Here is an 18,331-nt window from a genome sequence, read left to right on the forward strand (position 1 = left end):
AGCAAAGGCTACTGCAGGGGTGGTGCCAGATGGAAATAACCTAGTAACAAGGACTGACAATTCATATAGTATATAGAAGAAGATATATTCCTTTAAAGCTCTCTACTGTCAACTAAAATATGGGAATATCTGCTCAGCTGTATGACATTATTTATGGAACCATCTCATATGATGGTAACGCTTTCTTGGAAAGTCATGTCTGATGGCTGATAAGCACATTTATGAGACATTATAATACATTTACATGTTGATGAAGTATTTTGTGGTGGACTTGTGGTACCACATAATTTTAGAATTCACCATGCCCTATTTGACTCAAAGTGTTGTGTCAAAGTGTTTTAAGTAAATTCTAATGATTGTGAAAATCTATAAAGTCTTTGTGAAGCCTTATAAATACATCAGAATGTCTTAGGAATATGATTAGAATGCATTAGAAATATTTTGACAGAGTTTTTCATTCTACATTATGAATGCTATTGAACCCTTTTTTTTCTTGATTGATCTTATGACTTATTGCTCTGGCCTGAAACATTTTCTGACTAGAAGAGAGAAAAGAAAAGAAACAGCTCAGTGTTTCTACAGAAAGTGCAAATTTGGACGATAGAAGTTGTGTGTGCCAGTAAAAAAATGTCTATGGACAAAAAAAGATAAGACTAAAATAAACAGGTAAACATCCCATCTGTTAAGCAGCAAAATTGTCAAATCTTTATCGAAAATACATTTTCACAATTTACAGTACACAAACGCTTTTGGCAGGGAAAACACACACACAAAATAAAGTGTCTCAGAAACATCTCAGAGATCCAACACTTCTGTAATGAAGAAATGTTTAGGCAATTATTTGCAATAAAATATCCTGTTCTACAAAAGAAGAAGCTTGCAGCCCCTCGGGTGATCGTGTAATTCCCTCTGCTGTTCCTCTAATCTCAGTATTTTGGGATAGTTACACAGCAAACCCTTTTCCTTCAAGTTCCACAAGACAGAAAATGAAGCGTCTTCAAGAGGGCAAAATGAAAAATATTACCAAAACTGCAGCATATTTTGTGCAGCCACTGAGCCCGAGGTGGGGTGGCTAAACTGACAGATACTGTCAGGTTAGTCATGTCAACCCACAGGACATCACTTCACATGCAAATAATCCAATGGGTCATTTAACACTCAAGAGGGGACCGAGCAAGTAAATGTGTGCATGCTGACTGATGAGCGTGTTGTCCAAACTGGGCCAGCAACTGAGGCTTGTGCAATGTGATATCAAGCTGTGCCGCATAGGTACCGATGCCATCCTGCATGTTTCACTGTGAAATTACAACTGCTGTCCAAATTATCTCTTCTACCATACCAACACCTGGAGCTTTCACCAACTGAAAGACTCTTACATGCCACCAACAAGACAAATGCCGGATGAATGCAAGGAAATTCAAAATGGAAACTGGGTGTTGGACCAGCTGACACGACTCCAAAGTGCCGTTTTAAATGTTGTCTGTGGGGTCAAGTCTGAAGATAAGAATACCGTGCTTAACAGTATCTGCTACATTTGAATTTCAATGAACAATTGAGTTTTTTCTGCTTAGCCCAGTCTGGTCTCATAGTAGATCCCGAAATAATCACAAATTAACGTGATTCATTTCATATTAAATTCATTTCTTAAATTTAATTCATGCAGATGCACAGAAGCTGTGATTGCACAAGTTTAAGTAATGTATTTCAGCCGTATCTGGTTTTCTTGTACCAACTTGTCACCCACTAAGCTAAATTAAAGGAAACTTCTAAGAATCGGTGAAAGTTCTGGAACGGTGCATCAAAAGGCAAGTCAAAATGTACCAGACGAGACTAAGAACCACCACATCACAGCGCACAAAATTATTATTAAAAATATTGTAGAAAAATCCTAACTTTTATCCAATCAATAAATAAATTAAAATAAATATGAGCTGACCAGATAAAAAGCATAAATATCAGCACCATCCCCTGATTCTGCTGCATTCGTGTTCTATATATTTATCGACACTTATCTAGAAAGTTAGTGTGAGCCCTAAATGGCAGGCTATGTTGCGTTTCTCCTCCATCTCTCTGCATTGACCTTTTGTTTGATATTTGGGATATGTACAATGAGTGTGACTTTCTATCTGACAACCAAGTGATGCCTGCCTATTTAGGAGAGAAGAGTAAAAGGTCAGCGTGCCTCTAGCGTTTACAGTTTTAAGGCTCAATGCAGCCGATTCAAACTTGAAGCTGAAAATCAATCATGCCCTTCAGAGGCATGAAAAAGCTCCATAACTCACAGCTGTGATTAGAAGGAGGAAGGAAGGGATCATAAGAAAAGAATTATAAACCAGTGGGTAAATAGTAAAAAAAAAAATAGGTGCCTTTTTTAGAATAAATGTAGCTTTGCAGTAAGGCATGATGCCAGTATGTGGGAGAGGACACTGTATGGTTTAAGGTTTATGTATGTGTATATATATCCTGTTAAGGTCTAAAGCAGGGAGTACCTGTAATCAGTGACATCAACTAACTATAGAAATGAGATGCATTATTTCACAGCTGTGGTATTACCAGTGCCACTGATCTTAATGGACAGAAAAAAGTAGCATTTCTTTTTCATTAAAAAGGCTACTTAAGAATGAGGTTGAATATTTTTACTGAAACAAAGAAAATACCTTTTTTTATGTGAAGCCAAAAACAACGTGTCTACAGTAATTATTTGCATACTGTTGCTAATTGAGTAATTAGTGAAGGAGCATGGACGAACAGGGACAACATGTTTGTGAGTGTTGACACTGTATACAACACTAACCGTAAGAAAGAGCATCGGTATGGCACAACATCTGCTGTTTGTAAAAATAGTGTACTGCTGCAAAGGGAATACAGTAAAACCCTGCTTCCAAAAGAAGCTGAGGTACCGTGAGGAAAAACACACAGTAGATAGAAGCGATATATAATCTTGACAGTCTTTTTCAGGAAAGCCTTTGCTTCTTCAAGCAAGACCATACCAAACCACAATCTGCATTTATTTTAATGGCATAGCTCTGTAGAAAAAGAGACCAGATGCTAAACTGGCCTTTTCAGCAGTCCAGAACTATAACCAATTAAAACATCTGGAGCACAGTCACAGACATTATTTTAAAAAAATATATCAAAATGAACCGTGAACTTTTGAACAGCTCAATTCCTTTATCGTGTAAGAATGGAACAAGGTCCTTCTCTTGAAAATATAGTATTAAGTCATATTTCCAATTTGTTTGAACTGAAACAAAGTTGCAAAATATGTCAAGGAATCCAATTTCTTTCTAAGCTGTACTGAGGTCAGCTGGTGAAATGTGTATTATAAGTGTTATTATAAGTCGGGTGTACTAGTTTTCACAAACATAGAAATATTGCCAGTATGACTAGCAAAATACACAAAACAAATATATATATATATATATATATATATATATGGAAAACCGTATGCGCCGTGGTATTTTCAAATACACGAATAGACAAAAAGTACAATGGGAATTTTATGTGCTAAAAAGATCACGTAAAGCCCTCTCCAACATAATGAATGATAATTTAATTATAGCAAGCAAAATTAAACTCCTATCATTTGCTGACTAAGCAGCTGACTGCAAAGTTAGGATAGACACAAAGGGAAGAAAAAGTGAAACAGAAACAGGGAGAGATGAGGTTGGAGGAAAGAACTCGGGATATGGGTGCTTGGCTGTGAGGGGGTGAAAAGAGGAGGAGGTGGAATGCAAAATGACATACTTAGAACCAGTGAGGCAACGGTCTCAAGCGATTTAAAGTAGATTTAGAAGGGGAAGTGCTATGGGACTAAAAGAAACACAAAAAAACTGCTAAGATAGCAGGTTTGTACTATTGGGCTAGAAAGATAGCCGTAGTAAAAACGGGGGCTGGGGGAGTTCCCCAAATTTGGACCATGTTACACAGCAGCTTACCCCTCCATTTGGAGTGAGACAGGAGAAATGATTAATTATCGTCCCTCATGCACGATGATTATATTCCCTAAAGGGTTGTGCCTGTTAGTCTCATGGAATAGAACCATTCACTGGGCTTTAATGATCAGGCTCCAAAGGTTATTCTCCAAAACTTGACCAATGTGACAGTTTGCCCATGCAGATCTTTTACAATTCATCTTCTAATTATGGAACCAAAGAAGAAAGAATACCTAATTAATTATGGCTTACTTGTTGGCGTGATTGGTTTTCAGTTTAAAATTGCCTTCTTTTTCCTCAACTCCTAGCACTGTCACTTACACGTGACTGTGATTGTGTTGCAATCACTTTAAAAGATACCATTGCTGCATTGATTCATTTTCATGTCATTTACAAACAACAGATGAAACAGCAAGCAACAGAAGAAAGAGATGGATCGGAATGCAAGAAAAATAAGCAGAATGGGAAGATGCACCTTTCGTTTATCACCTAGTGTATGAATAAATAGCTCTCAGTCAGCTGAGATGGACAACAATTTAATTTATAAAACTCTGTTGTCGTTTGGGGGCAGACTCCATGCTATATAGAAGGGCAATTTAAGTTATATTAAACATAAATATTAATGACTATGTATTTGAGTTTAATGTGTTTCTGTCTAAATAGATATGTGGTCTCAGGTAAAATATTCAAAATCAAACCCTTTGATTAAAGCACATGGGAACAAACACACATGGGAACATCTCCTGTGTCTTTGTACAGCATAATATGTCTCAGTCTCTCATGTTTGAGGGTTTGTGATCATGCCCAGCAATGCCATGATGACAACAAGAAAGAGAAAGAAAGCAGCAAAACAACAGTAGAGTTGGACCCCAAAGTCAATTAAAGTTTACACACATGCTCAGTCATTGAGTGAAGTGAGAACCACTTCGTTGAGCTGATGACCTGATTGTGTTATTGTTAAAAAAAAAAAATGAAAATACCACAACATTTTTTCAGTTGTCGAAACAGAACCCTTGAAATATTCCAGGACATACTGATTTCCAAATTTCATTGTGAAGTTTACTTTTCGGCTTCAGACAAAAAGCTTCTTCACACACGAGAGGAGAAAATGGAAAGGGCTGCAGGAGAGTGGTAAAAGAGAGAGTTGGGGGTAATTTTGTATACAAGTATCTACAGATACAAAATTAGTCAAAGTAATAAGAGTTACAGCCTTAATCCAGGGTTAGAAAGAAATCTGAGATTTTAAGCAAAGATTATTTCCATAGAAATAACACAAGGTGTTTTTGTTCCATACCTCTGAAAAGCAGGTGGCAATGTGTTGCTACAATAGCAACAACAGCACAAGCCATCTATTTTAGCCAACAATGACTGGGAACCTCTCATTTCCCTCTGACAGATGGAGGGGAGTTACCATAAAGCAAGAAAAGAAATCATTAAGCCAGCCAAAGCCCTGCAGTGTTGTTTTTAATTGTGTGCCCTGGAGCTGTAGGGATAAGCTTACCTGATTGCTGCTATAACTAACTGCCTTTGCAGAGACAGACGAGGTCTTCCATGGACATTCAGAGAGTGATTTGTGTTTGAAAGGTTTCTTGGGGAAAGGACAGTGCTGAGAGATAGCGAGGTGAGGAATGAAGAGGCAGTTCATCGCAGAGCAGGCAGATTGGATACTCTCCACTGAAGAGAAGCTTCTCCAGCATAAGAGACCAGGCTATTGCTTTCAGGGCTCATAATTTATGGCAGACCTGCCACTGTGTGTGGTTAGCTTTGTCAACGTGACACCCTACAGAGGCTTGTGCCTATAGTCCTGACCTTTTGTGAGCGTTTCAGACAGACCACTTATTTAAAACGTTAATCAATGGCCTTTCAACAGCTTTGCTGCCGTTCCACGAATCAATCACTGAATAAAGCTGAACAAGGAAAGAACGTGAGCACACAAAGAAAGTGCTGGATTATAAACCATCAGGAAAGCATTTATAAAATGCACCCACACTGATCTGTAGAGTAGGGATAGATTAAGAAAAGACAGCGACATGGACATGAAGACAAACCTGTGCACAGAGCTGCAACACCTCAGGTGAAGTATTAACAAGTTAGTTAGGACTTACAATATATACTTGTGTTATGCATAAATGGGTATCTAATTCTGCAACAAAAGACAGTCTGCCAAGACTCCCAACATATAAGCTAGTGAATCAACACACTTTACTCCAAGCTCCTAATGACTGCTTTGTGCCAGGTAACTTTGCCATCACACCTTAAAGCCTAACAGTCTGACGAGAATTCTCTCAGCACTGCTGACAGATACCTACTGCTGCACAACGCATAGCACAACACATGGCCATGGTTCATTTGTGGCACACCACAGAATATATTCTGAAGCAGCTTCAACTGGCATGTTAATAAACCCTGTTTAATTTGAATCATGGATCACCTTTTTGCTGCCTTCCAAGTCACAGCATCACCAGTTAAGACAAATTCGACTGAGTCAGGGCCCAGTTCAGCGGAGCGTCACATGTGAGGGAGCCTGTCATGTCAGAGCAGTACAGGTGACGCTCACTCAACCTACATCTCCTCCTGCCTCTTTCAGTAAAAACAAAAAAACAGTTAATCTTGTTAAAACTCTTGATAACTGAAGGCTTGGGCTGTCCCTCTCTACCTTCAAGAATGTCTTGAAGACTCGTGTCTGGCTCCTCTCCTAACAACTCTAACACCTAAACACATCCAACCTGCTCTTACTTGCACTCCTGTACTTGTTCTACTTATACTCTTTCATTTACATAGATTTATAGTGGATAAGTACTCAGTGTGTATATCAGGTTTTCTTATGCCACTTAAATGTTGTTTTCTCAATTGTAAGTGATAAATGAGTCTATAAATGTAATGCAATATAGTCAGGAGAGCCCCGTGTTTACCCTCAGACAGAAATATGTTTTACAGTGGTGGTGATAGTGGTGCTGCATCTACTATACCCTGAACTTTCAGTATGTATTTATACATAAAGCTGGACTTGTCATGCACAGATAAGAGAGCATTAGGAAGTCGGAGGCTGAATTTCTGACAGCAAGAGCAAAACAATACACCGACTGCCATCGTTACCACAAAATAATAAATGCATGAGAAAAAGTGACTTCACAGTGGCTCAAAGGAGAATATATAATTCACCAACTGATTAAATATTGACCAGAATATTTAAGAAGCCTAATGAAGGTTTGTGACCACAAATGTGAATGTGTGTCACAGTATACTTCCAACATTTTTCACCGCTGTCCCATTTGTCTGGCAGAGAAGCCTCAGCTGTTCTAAGGTGTGGGAAGTTACAGGTGCAGGCAGCCATGTCAACGGTGTGTAAAAGAGACTTACCTATACTCTTCCTCAGTGAAGATGGGGATGCGGGAAGGCTGAATCACAGTGATTTCAACCAAAGTGCTGTTCGACTTTACTGGCTCCCCATCATCAAAAGCTATCACAAACAGCTGCAAATGGGGAAGGAAATGATTGTAAACAATAAGAACGAGCACATGCAAGTCCATAGTTATCACAATTTTTCAAACATACCACCAACTTTGTACAGAAATACTTTCTGAATTTCTTTTTTTTTTTTTTTTGTAGATACGTTTAGCACTGTAATAAAGAAAGATTGTCGATACAGGATCTGGTAAGCAGCCTGCACAGCTCGTACAGAACAAGTATGAATGTATTGATCCACCTTCATAGACTGTGGGAGCAGAGAGGGAGAGATAGGCAGGGAGAGAATAAACGTGGTAAGGATTTTTAAAGAAACAGGGCAGAGGAGATAGAAGTGAGAACAAAAAAAGACCCTGAAATGGACAACAAAGGAGGGCAGCGAGACAAAAGAACCTAACACACAACATCTATCTCACTACAACCGTAGATCCTGTTTAAACCTGACATTAACATGTGTCGTGGGTGACCTGATCTCAAGAGGTCGGTTTACACCTGTTATTAAAATCTGTCTCCATATGAGTCTCCTGTGACCACTTTTGATCAGAACTTACTTCCAAACTTAAACCGACGCATCTATATCATACAGACAGAGAGGACATTTGTACCGTAGGTCTACTAGTGTTTCTGCAAAATAATGAATTCAGGATCTGAACAATGTTGTTCTAGATGCAGCTAGCAATGTATATCAAATCTACTCAAGCCTGATTGATAGCATGAGTTTGACAAACATATCTATAAACTATGCTATGTAATAATTAACAAATAAGAGAGACATAAACTATTGCTTTGTTCACAGTGAAAAATAATGTTACTTTTTCCATTATCTGTGTATCATCCACTTTCAATGCTCCAGTTTGGATAAAATACCAGTTTTAAAGACTAGACATGCGTTTTACACATTCGGTGCAAAGACCAAGGACTCTCTGACTCTCTGACACTGCAGAAATGAACACAAATGAGGTGGTAGAGGTTTCTGTTATTTAGTCTTGCAATATGTTTGGACTCAGTTTTACAAAGAATAACTTTTTGAAAGACACCAGACAGAGGTTCCTAGGTTGCCACTTATATTGGGACACACTGTATGAGCTGGTGGTACATCAAAGTGTCACAGGACAAATTTGTATTCACACCATTGAATGAGGCTGTGTAAAAGAACTCCTTGACTCTTGTATTTATGATACAGCTGACAACTAAAAAAGAAAAAAAAATTGTTTCCTTACATTGCTGAATATCAGGCTGCTGGTGAATTCAAGGCAACACTGTTTGCTACAACACCACCATCCAGCCTTCCCCTTACTGTATTATATATAGAAGATGTAACTTAGCTTGGATTCCCCAAGGATTCCCTTAAACATCAATCCATCCATTATCTATATCCGCTTAATGCAATTTAAGGTCACTGGAGCCCAGCTGTCATTGGGTGAGAGGCAGGGTACAACCTGCACAGATCAATATCACAGGGCCACATAGAGACAAACGAGACAAACAATCATGCATGCTCACACAAATTTAGAGTCACCGATTAACCTAACATGCATGTTTTTGGATGGTGGGAGTACCTGGAGAGAACCCAAGCATACATACTGACGGTGCTAGTCACCACACCACCGTGCAGCCCCCTCCCTCAAATAGCAAATCCATTTTTGGTCAAATATAACTGTGTAACCCTTCACTGACATAATATATGATTTCATATCTGGGAAAGGACAAGATAACAGAACAGGCAGAAGTAACAAATCCCTAATATTATTATCATGATCACTGCTGCTCACCTTAAAGGTGACACTGGGCTCTTCATTGAGGTTGACTTTGGTGATGACTCTTCCAGTTTCCTCTTCCACATCAAAGATGCTCCCACTGTACGGTGACCTTTCCAGGTCCACTCTGTAGCGGACAAAACTTGCTGGAGTACCCTTCAGGAAGAAGAAAGTACAGTGAAATACAAAAACTCCTTCACTAAATTCATCCCCTTGGTGCAGTAACACACTTGCACTCATTAGTGACAGACTGGACTTTAATATGGCCCGTTGATTAAGATTAATCATGGGTCCTGATTACTAATCATCTCTACGGCTTATCTTCACCCAATTTCAACCCTCTGGACCTGAAAATGAAAACAGATTTTTCTTAAGCTTATCAAAGCTTTACTCTCTTCATGACATGCTTTTTCTCCCCGCGGATGGGATAAAAACCTGAGGCTATGGAGAGCAAAATCCTGTTGTAGCAGTGGACCCCCTGGGGGACTTAGCAGCACAAATGCGTTTTTTTTTAAACGTTGCAAAAAACCTAAGTGAATTTACGGAGCAGATTTTAAGAAAAAAACTTTTTTCTTGTGTAATTTCGCATACTATGAATAGTCTATGGCCACCACTGAAGTAAACTCCCTTGGTAACTCATGCTGAGGATAAGGACAGGTGAAGCAGCTATTTATTTTTCTTTTGTTTATGTTCCTTTGGAAGAATCTAGTCCTAATCAGGTCAAACTGACAGTGCATGAAGGAAAGAACAACTCTAGGGCTGATAAATTTGACTGAATTATGTCTCAGAAAAAAACACATCATTGGCTGATCTGAGTTGAACTAAAAACAGCTACGGTAAACTTTTCTTCCGGTCACAAAGTACAGACTCCTCAAATCTTGTACTGAACATTAAAGGCCTTTCTGGGACATTTGTCTCCATGGCAATCTCTTATTCAGAATGACATCAACAACTGATGTTATAGAGTTTAGCAGTATTCCTTTTAAAAGCCATTAGTATCACTTATTCCTAGGTAAAGGTGCTCTGAACCTCTCTAACCTTCATTATGTAATGCTCACGTACAGTTTGTTCCATCAACACTTTCAGTCTGTTCTGTCTTTCTTTGCAAATGTAGGCTTTTATGAGCTTGTGTAACAGAGAGAAAATGTGTGAGTGTGTGCACACATTTGTTTCTGTGTTTAGCAAGCTAAAGTGTCATTGTTGTCAATGTTGTCAATATAATACTTTGAGCTCCTATATCCGGGTCAATAAAAGAGTGGGCTAGTTAGGAAATTTAATCCCTTCTGTTTGTCACTTGTTACTCCCATGCCTTCCACACTGCCACTGTGATCCTGCAAACACAACAATGATTTCTTCCTTGGGCTTTAGTAATGCTGAATACATTCTACAGTGAGAAAAATCCTGAATTAGATGCAGGGAAACTGTGAGAATGAAGTACAAGTTCACATTAAAAAGAACTATTTCAGAGTTGCAGTGAGGAGGTTGGGCAGAAAGACCAGAAGGAGCCAGTGTCTCCGTCTGAGAGAGAACGTAAGATTTACAGCAGTCACACTGACATTGTGTCGAAGTTGTACCACTCACAGCTAGAACTGACAGACATCTGTACCACTTAGTGCTCATGTGCAGCAGAGAGACTAAAAGCTTATTCAGCCCCGGTGAGATCCCACCGGTAGAAGGGACACTAATAAGGCCAGAAAGTCCAGTCATGCTGGACTTGAGCTGGAACTACACATACTTAGAAACAGTACCAGCTACAGTATACATCTTGTTGTCTCATCAGTCGCTGCTTGGTTTTAAGTTGAAAAAGAAAAAAGGTAAGTCTCACAATCCTCTGCTAAGATACAGTGAAGTAAGATGATAACAAAATATGATTCTGTCTAAAGCAGTTAGTAGATGACTCATACAAGTGAGGAAACAACAAAAAAAAAGATCCCCTTGCAAGATATGCACAGCACCGCGGCTCTAATGAGAGCATCACAGTGTTGAACACATCTTTAAAATGGATCATCTGATATGCTGCAGGTGGAAATGGCTGATTCTCTGCTTGGTGAATTTTGTCTCCATGACACTGTCAAAGCTTTTTCACATTTCTTTCTCCTCTGCTGTATGACATCTACTGAATATAAATCTAAAGTGTGTCTTATTTATTAGTTTACACTCACCGGTGGATCTCGGTCTTCAGCAAAAACAGTGGTGATGACTGTTCCTTTCTCTGCATTGGGTGCGACCATGCCCTTATACAGGTCCTGTCTAAAGACGGGTGAGAAGTCATTCATGTCCTGGAATGAAAAACAGATAAACAGTTAAGGTACTGGTGATACATCTGTGGCCTGTATCTATCTAAACACTATATTTATAGAAGCACATGAAACATTTTAGTTTCAGAACATAACATTTACTCTCCCACAGAGCTAGTAAGGAAGAGGCAGACAGTATAATAATATTGTGATATTGCAGAATTTGCAGTTACGGCTTTGCTTGCCTTTACCTTCAAAATGGTCTCATATTGGTAATTATGTTACTCAGATTTTTCCAAACACTTAAAGAATCGTGAGCCGACTGTCGCCAGTCAAATATATGCATACTGTAATCATCCATTTGCAGGTGAACATAATAAATGACAACATAACATTTGCACAACAATTTAACAATATATAAAATGTACAATTTGTACTGTGTCTGGATGAAAACTAAAAATGTAGTTTCTTTAAACAAAACTAACACTTTACTATTCCCCTTTCTCTCCTAGTTTGGGTCAGTGTTGTGGTCATTTCTAGTGTTTAATCAAAATGTGACAAAGATACTTCATCCTGTTGCATCTGTGAAATGTAGCAATAACTCGACAGGTAAGTGACAAGTAAAAAGGTTCAAGGAACCAATCCTGTCACCATGGGTTGGTATCTCAAGACTTGCAGTTGCTAACAACATTTATGTAACTTTAATAGTAACTTCTTGGTAACATGGCCAAGCTTAAGAGTGAAGAGTTTTTGTGTCTAGGGTGAAAAGCTGCAGCCAGGCAAGGGGTGGTAGATAGAGACAAGTCTAATATGCATAGACTATAATTGGACTGGTTGTTGAGGTATATCAAAAGCTGAATGAGTGTATTTACTTTCACCTTGATGATTGTTATTTACTAAAATCAGGTTTCAGTCAGAGCTTCCTCCATAGTCTTCAGTTGATTAAACATTGCTAGACATATTATAAGAGACACAAAGGCATGGACACATCACCTCTTTGCTTGGCTCCCTGTTGAATTTCAAATTGTTTTTTACAACCCTAACACCTACCTTTAAAGGTTTTAAAAGACTTTGCCCCCAAATACATCTTTGATTTATCAATCTGGTATGATCCCTCTCAACCACTGAGATTCACAGATAACAACGTGATAACTTTTTTCCCAGATCCCCATTTGTGACAAAAGGGGATTGGACCTTCTCCACGAGAGCTCTCATCTTACAGTACAATTTGCCCTCTGAAATCAGGCATACCAGGTGTAGCTGTCTTCAAATAACTGCCTAAAACATTTCTTTTTCAGAAATTTCAACAGACAGTGACTCATCTGACACTTGAATATGCAATCCATTAATCAACTTCCATTATAAAAGTTTTTAGTGTGGATTTTAAATAAATGGATTTCAAGAGGAACAATGTCTCATTGTCTGAACAAAGCAGTAATCATACAGACGTGACAACCAAAATTAGAAAAATTAAAGCATAATTATGTGGCATATGAAAAAAAAACATGAATGCTGGACCATGCTGCGAGCCACACAAGAAGACAATAAACAGCAATTGGATAAACTAGTGGTGTTCACAGCATTTCTCATCTTTTGTCTGGAATTAGAAAAAAAAACCTTTGAGAGATCACATAGTTTAGCTGCTATTCAGAACTGCTGAGAGAAGTTAATCATCACACCACCACGGCTTTAATCACTCTTTTCTCTGTAAATAATAAACAGCTGAACACTACCACATTGTGGGTCTGGTGAGAAATTAAATGTTAATTGAGCAACCCTTGCTTTCATATTTTTCTCAGAAAAAAACTCAATTGTATGGAATAAATACAGGAACTTGATCTTCCTTTCACTTGGGATTTCTCTTTACTTTACACTGTTTTGGCTGAGCCATGGGCAACAATCTCTGTTCTATAAATCCAATGGTGGAGGGCAGCCTTACTTTGATCTATACACAGGTTTAGTGTTTTCCAGCAGAAAATCTATGATCCAGCTTTTACTCTGAACAACAAAGCCTCATCCTAGTGTGGCAAATGTTCACAAGACAAGCAGGACAAGATGCAAGCACAGACACACCTGTGTCGACTTGAAATATGCATGTGCAACAAGACATACAAAAATGACTTTATCTCTCTGCACACAAAGGCACATACTTACAGACAAACATTTCTTAAGTAAAAAATAGAAGAGAAAGTTTGAGAGACTCATTCAGAACAGCAGGAGAGATTCACCATGCAATCGATGACATCAAGAAATACAATAAAAGACACAGCAACAAAACAATAAAAAGGTAAATTCAAACACAGATTACTTCAAATAACTCTCTGGGGGTGTCATATGAGAAAGGAAGTCAAATCAGTTGAATCAACTCCATATCTAGTCCCCCAGAAGCCTGTGCCAATTCAAAAGGCTCATTCTAAGTAATTTCAAATAGCACTGCTTAGATATCAGTGGCTGTGCAATTCCTTTTTCTATCAAACAATTTTCATGGGTGACAACACGCAAAATGCAACAAAGCTTGTCCTGCAGGTTGGAAGACCTGCTTAAATAAGGCACTTCCGGTTATTCACGTACAACACTGACAGCCTAATCCACAGACTGTCAGGAGTGGACTTAATTCATGAGAAGAGATAAGCGTGCACACATTTCATAGTGTTCCATAGAAAATACAATGAACTCTTGCATAAACACATGAATAAAATCACAACAGAATCTTTTTTTGTTTGCTCAGCTGTTAATCTCTTAAAAGGCTACAAAGGGAGAACATGCTCTCATAAAACTTGGCATAACTACCGTCACAAAACTTAAGAGAAATTTGGGGCTGGAAAAAGCACAGTGTGCTAGACAGAAACACCTATCTGTCAATTCTCTTATAACAGTGATGCAGTGGGAGTGAGCAGTTCAGGAGGCTAAAATGTGTTTTACAAAGCTAATGCAATCACCTGTCATAATGAATAGCATGTCACAATAACGGTTGTTGCAACACTGTACTACATCTTCAATTCCTTTTTATAGTATGGCCTTTGCAAGCTATTACTATTGTGCTATGCTAATAACTTATCACATATTCACTGCCAGTGCTGCACCTTCAGAGTGATGATGAGGATAGATGAAAGGAGAACAGAACACAAATAGTATTGGTAGGCTGGCTATTAAGGGACTCTTACCGTGATGCGGATCGTGACTGTAGCTTGCCCTGGGGGAATTACTCCTCCTTGGTCGACAGCTTCCACCTGGAAAGTGTAAGATGCCCCCATGCCCATAGCTGTCAGGTCCTCAAAGTCCAGAGTCTGCAGCACAGCCAACTCCCCTGTGATAGGGTTCAAAGAAAACAGCTGCCTTGCTGATTCAGTCTTGATCCGATATGTTACATTGGAGAAAAGGTCTGGGTCCACAGCCTGGGAGAAGGGGAACAAAAACAAGAGGGTTGAGTGTATAAAAGACGACAAAAGACAAGCAGGAAAGAGAGGAAGAGCCATACATTAGATTCTCAAAATCGGGCCCTTACCCGAGACACGCAAGCAAATGGGAATAGGCTGTACACAATTCATTTTAATGTCTCCTTTTTAATTCTGCATATTTTATGCTGCAAGGCTTACTTCCATCAATCATTAATCAGTTTCTAATTAAATTAAGTCACTGAGGAAAGCAAGTTTATTGAATTAAATCACTAGTCTCAAAGCAGAAATAATTTCCAAAGGCTACTGTGATAGATTATTAGATTAGGCATAAACAGATGAAACCAGATATATTCATACCCATGCCACAATTTGATTTTTAATGATGATTTAGAGGAACTAGAAGTTTTTTTCAGGTTGGGAATTATGTAAATTGATGTCCAGTGGCTTAAAAGATATAATTTTTGAAATTTACATTTTAATCATCTCTGTTTTATTTTTATTAAATTGGAAATCAGTTATTTATCAGAGAGTTCTAACACTGTAGGAGGTAAATTGCTTTTTTGAAAGTCTCCACAAATACTCACTCCAAGCTATGCTTTTTGGCAGTGTTGAGATTGGAAGGTTCAAAACACAGTTAACAGAAAACAGTGACATTCTAAAGTGTTTTGTCCCTACGAACAGGATTTGTGGCAGGATCTACAGATCACAGACATGGTAGGAAAGCCCTGGAGACCGTCTTAGAGCAGAAGGGGTTCCAAAGAACTTGTATATAAGAACTATTTGCTTAATTCAACAGTAAACAGAGGCTTTGACATGCTGCTTTTCTGGTCATAGCATTAATGTGGGCTGAAATGATTTCAATACACAGCAAAAACATTTACCTCCGATTTGCCCAACTCATGCTCAGAGGTATCTTGCCTGTAACCTTCACACAAACCCTGCATCTTTTCCTCCTGTCCTCTCCTTGCTCTAACCACCTCCTGCTACATCCCATCCGGGTAATGCCATTCACAATATGGCAGCAATTACTCGCCCCTCTGTTCATGTTTGCTCTGCATGCACAAGTTTCCCCTACGCTTCACCTCAGGGAAAACGTTTGCACCGATATCTAACAATGTTGATAACCAGGCTGATTTCTCCTAGATTGAATTTTTTTCAAAATTCATGGCACATTATTGTTTTTCAGGGAAGATGGATTTTATACCAAAGTTTTGATAGAACTAAAAAAAACACTTTAAAGCCTCATTCAATCTGACAGTACCCAGAAGCTTCAAATACCACCTGTGTTTCTCTACCGTGTGTGCATACAGAGGTGCATTTTCTGGTTTGTTAAAATGTTCGTATCTGAAAAGAAATACTGAATTGCTCGCTGATTTGGTTAAGAAATGCCTGAAGCCTTTTTGTGCAAACATCATAATGATCCTAAGGGATACAGGAGGCATAAAAATAAACAAAAGAAACAATGATGTTGGCCAGAAAAAAAAAAACTTACACTTAGCCTCAGCACCACAGTTCCCACAGGGCTGTTCTCAGGTACATTCACCACATAGGTCTGCTGGGAGAAGACTGGACTGTTGTCATCTATATCCGCAATCTGGACCGAGAGAGTCAACGAGGTCCGTCGAGGGTCCACTGCCCCATCTGAGGCCTCTACTACCAAGTTATACTGGCTCCTTAACTCTCTGTCTAGTGGCACTCGTGTGTAGATACTCCCATTAAGACCAATTACAAACAAGTCAGGATGATTCACAATCCGGTAGAAAACCCGGCCATTCGCTCCTGCATCTGGATCTGTGGCCTGAGGAGAAAGAAAATGATCAGCAATGGCAAGATTAATCACTGTCATTGTATAATGGGTAAAGGAACACACATAATAACACAGTCTGAGTGGCTCATCCTCATAAATGATCTACTTTAATGAAGTCCTTTGATTGACTCCAGTTTAAGCCATTTGTTATCAGCTTGCAGCTTTCACTCTTTTAAAGCAATCCCAATAAAATGTTGCAAGGCTCCCAAAGCAAGTGAGTGAACTGCAATGACTGTAATTAATTGCACGAGCACATCTACATTTCATAGAGAATTTGTCTGTACCAACATGAACTGAACATAGGCAGAGTATAATATAGCCTGAATAATCAGATGGAAGTATAATCTGTGGCTAACGATCTGTTAAATAGAGCATCAGAGAAATGCTATCAGTAAACTTTGTTTTATGCCTCAAGCTGCTTAAGTAAGCTGACAACCTGCAAGAAACATTGACAATCCTTTTGCATACATCAATAACACCACACAGGTAAATATTCAACCAGATACAGCATATAAATAACTGATTTCAAAAGAGAAGTGCAGAAGGATTTCACTTCCTGTAAACAACAGCTGTTAAGAGGGTTTGATCCATTACATGATCCATTAGAGCTTGGCTTTATCTTAACGCCTTGCATATTTACAAAGCCTTCAAGTACAAAGCCATGTAAGCTTCAGCGATGCAGCCGAGCCGACTGCCGATGCAACTCTCACATTGGGGTTCCATTTCCCATGCATAAAAACTCAAGTGAATGTGCAATTTGTAAGTACAAAAGACATAACTCTGGAATAAAAAAGGAATTTTTTGAGAGCTAAGACGTCCATCAATTTCAAATTATTTAAATATAGACTCAAATAAAACAGAATTAAAAAGAAATTAAAAGAGAAATGAAGAGCCAAAGAGAGGCACAGTCTCTGTGATACTGTAATGAGCCAACAAGGCTAAAATAAGTTTTGATTATCAAATCTAAGTAGATACATGTCTGTGCTTCTTTTATGTAATTAAGATGAAGGTGGAAGAAAAAAATTATATCAAGCCAGAGTGCATCCATTTCTCAGCCTTATTTCAAGTGAGGACAAAGCTTCACAAAGGAGCAGAAAAAAGAGGCCTACGAATAGCAGAGGCAGGGAAAGGAAGCTGCAGAGACACACGACTGATAAAAAAAATATACCACAAATTTACCTTTTGCATCAAGTCTTAATAAAACAAACATGACTAGTTTTCTTTCATTTTTCTTTCATGTGAGAAGAGGTTAACTGCTGACATTCATCACGTTTATAGAAAATTGTTGTATGCCTGTTTTTAAGACCTCGCTGCTCTCTCATCCCCTATTTATAAACTGAAGCCTTTTGATTTGTAGTGATGTGCATAAGATCACTACTGCAGAGCTTTTGCAACACATATGATCATCACAGCTTTGAGGTGTACTAAAAAAAAAAGCAAGACTAATGATTTAGTGAGGCATGTCGAACTTTTCATTGTCAGTAAGATGCTTCTATTTCAACTTGGCTAGATCACCATGGTAACTTATGGTAGACACATAACCAACATTGAAGGAGGTTACCTTCAGAGTTTTGGATTAAATTGGCTGTAAAAGGAACCAACTTCTCCCAAATTCTTTTCCCAATTACACTCTTGATGAGTGATATAGACTTACAGTTGAATGAATGCACTGTAAGTGCAAACCTGCGGAGACTCAGGTTAGCAATATACTTGCACTGTTTATACACTGTAT

At 38.6% G+C, this 18,331-nt stretch overlaps 1 protein-coding gene across 1 annotated transcript in view; it reads right to left on the reverse strand.

Moving 5' to 3' along the window:
• LOC140312974 (protocadherin-15-like) overlaps nucleotides 1–18,331 on the reverse strand; it is a 192,614-nt gene that overhangs the window by 43,377 nt on the left and 130,906 nt on the right. The window contains exons 20-24 of the mRNA XM_072390881.1: nucleotides 16,285–16,590; nucleotides 14,559–14,789; nucleotides 11,320–11,436; nucleotides 9,173–9,313; nucleotides 7,296–7,408 (exon numbers count right to left, since the gene is read on the reverse strand). Coding sequence (XP_072246982.1) covers nucleotides 7,296–7,408; nucleotides 9,173–9,313; nucleotides 11,320–11,436; nucleotides 14,559–14,789; nucleotides 16,285–16,590 — 908 coding nt within the window. The remainder of the gene's footprint in view (nucleotides 1–7,295; nucleotides 7,409–9,172; nucleotides 9,314–11,319; nucleotides 11,437–14,558; nucleotides 14,790–16,284; nucleotides 16,591–18,331) is intronic.

Source organism: Leuresthes tenuis, unplaced genomic scaffold, assembly GCF_036924035.1.
Source record: "Leuresthes tenuis unplaced genomic scaffold, fLeuTen1.0.hap1 SCAF_8, whole genome shotgun sequence".
Classification (NCBI taxonomy): Eukaryota; Metazoa; Chordata; class Actinopteri; order Atheriniformes; family Atherinopsidae; genus Leuresthes; species Leuresthes tenuis.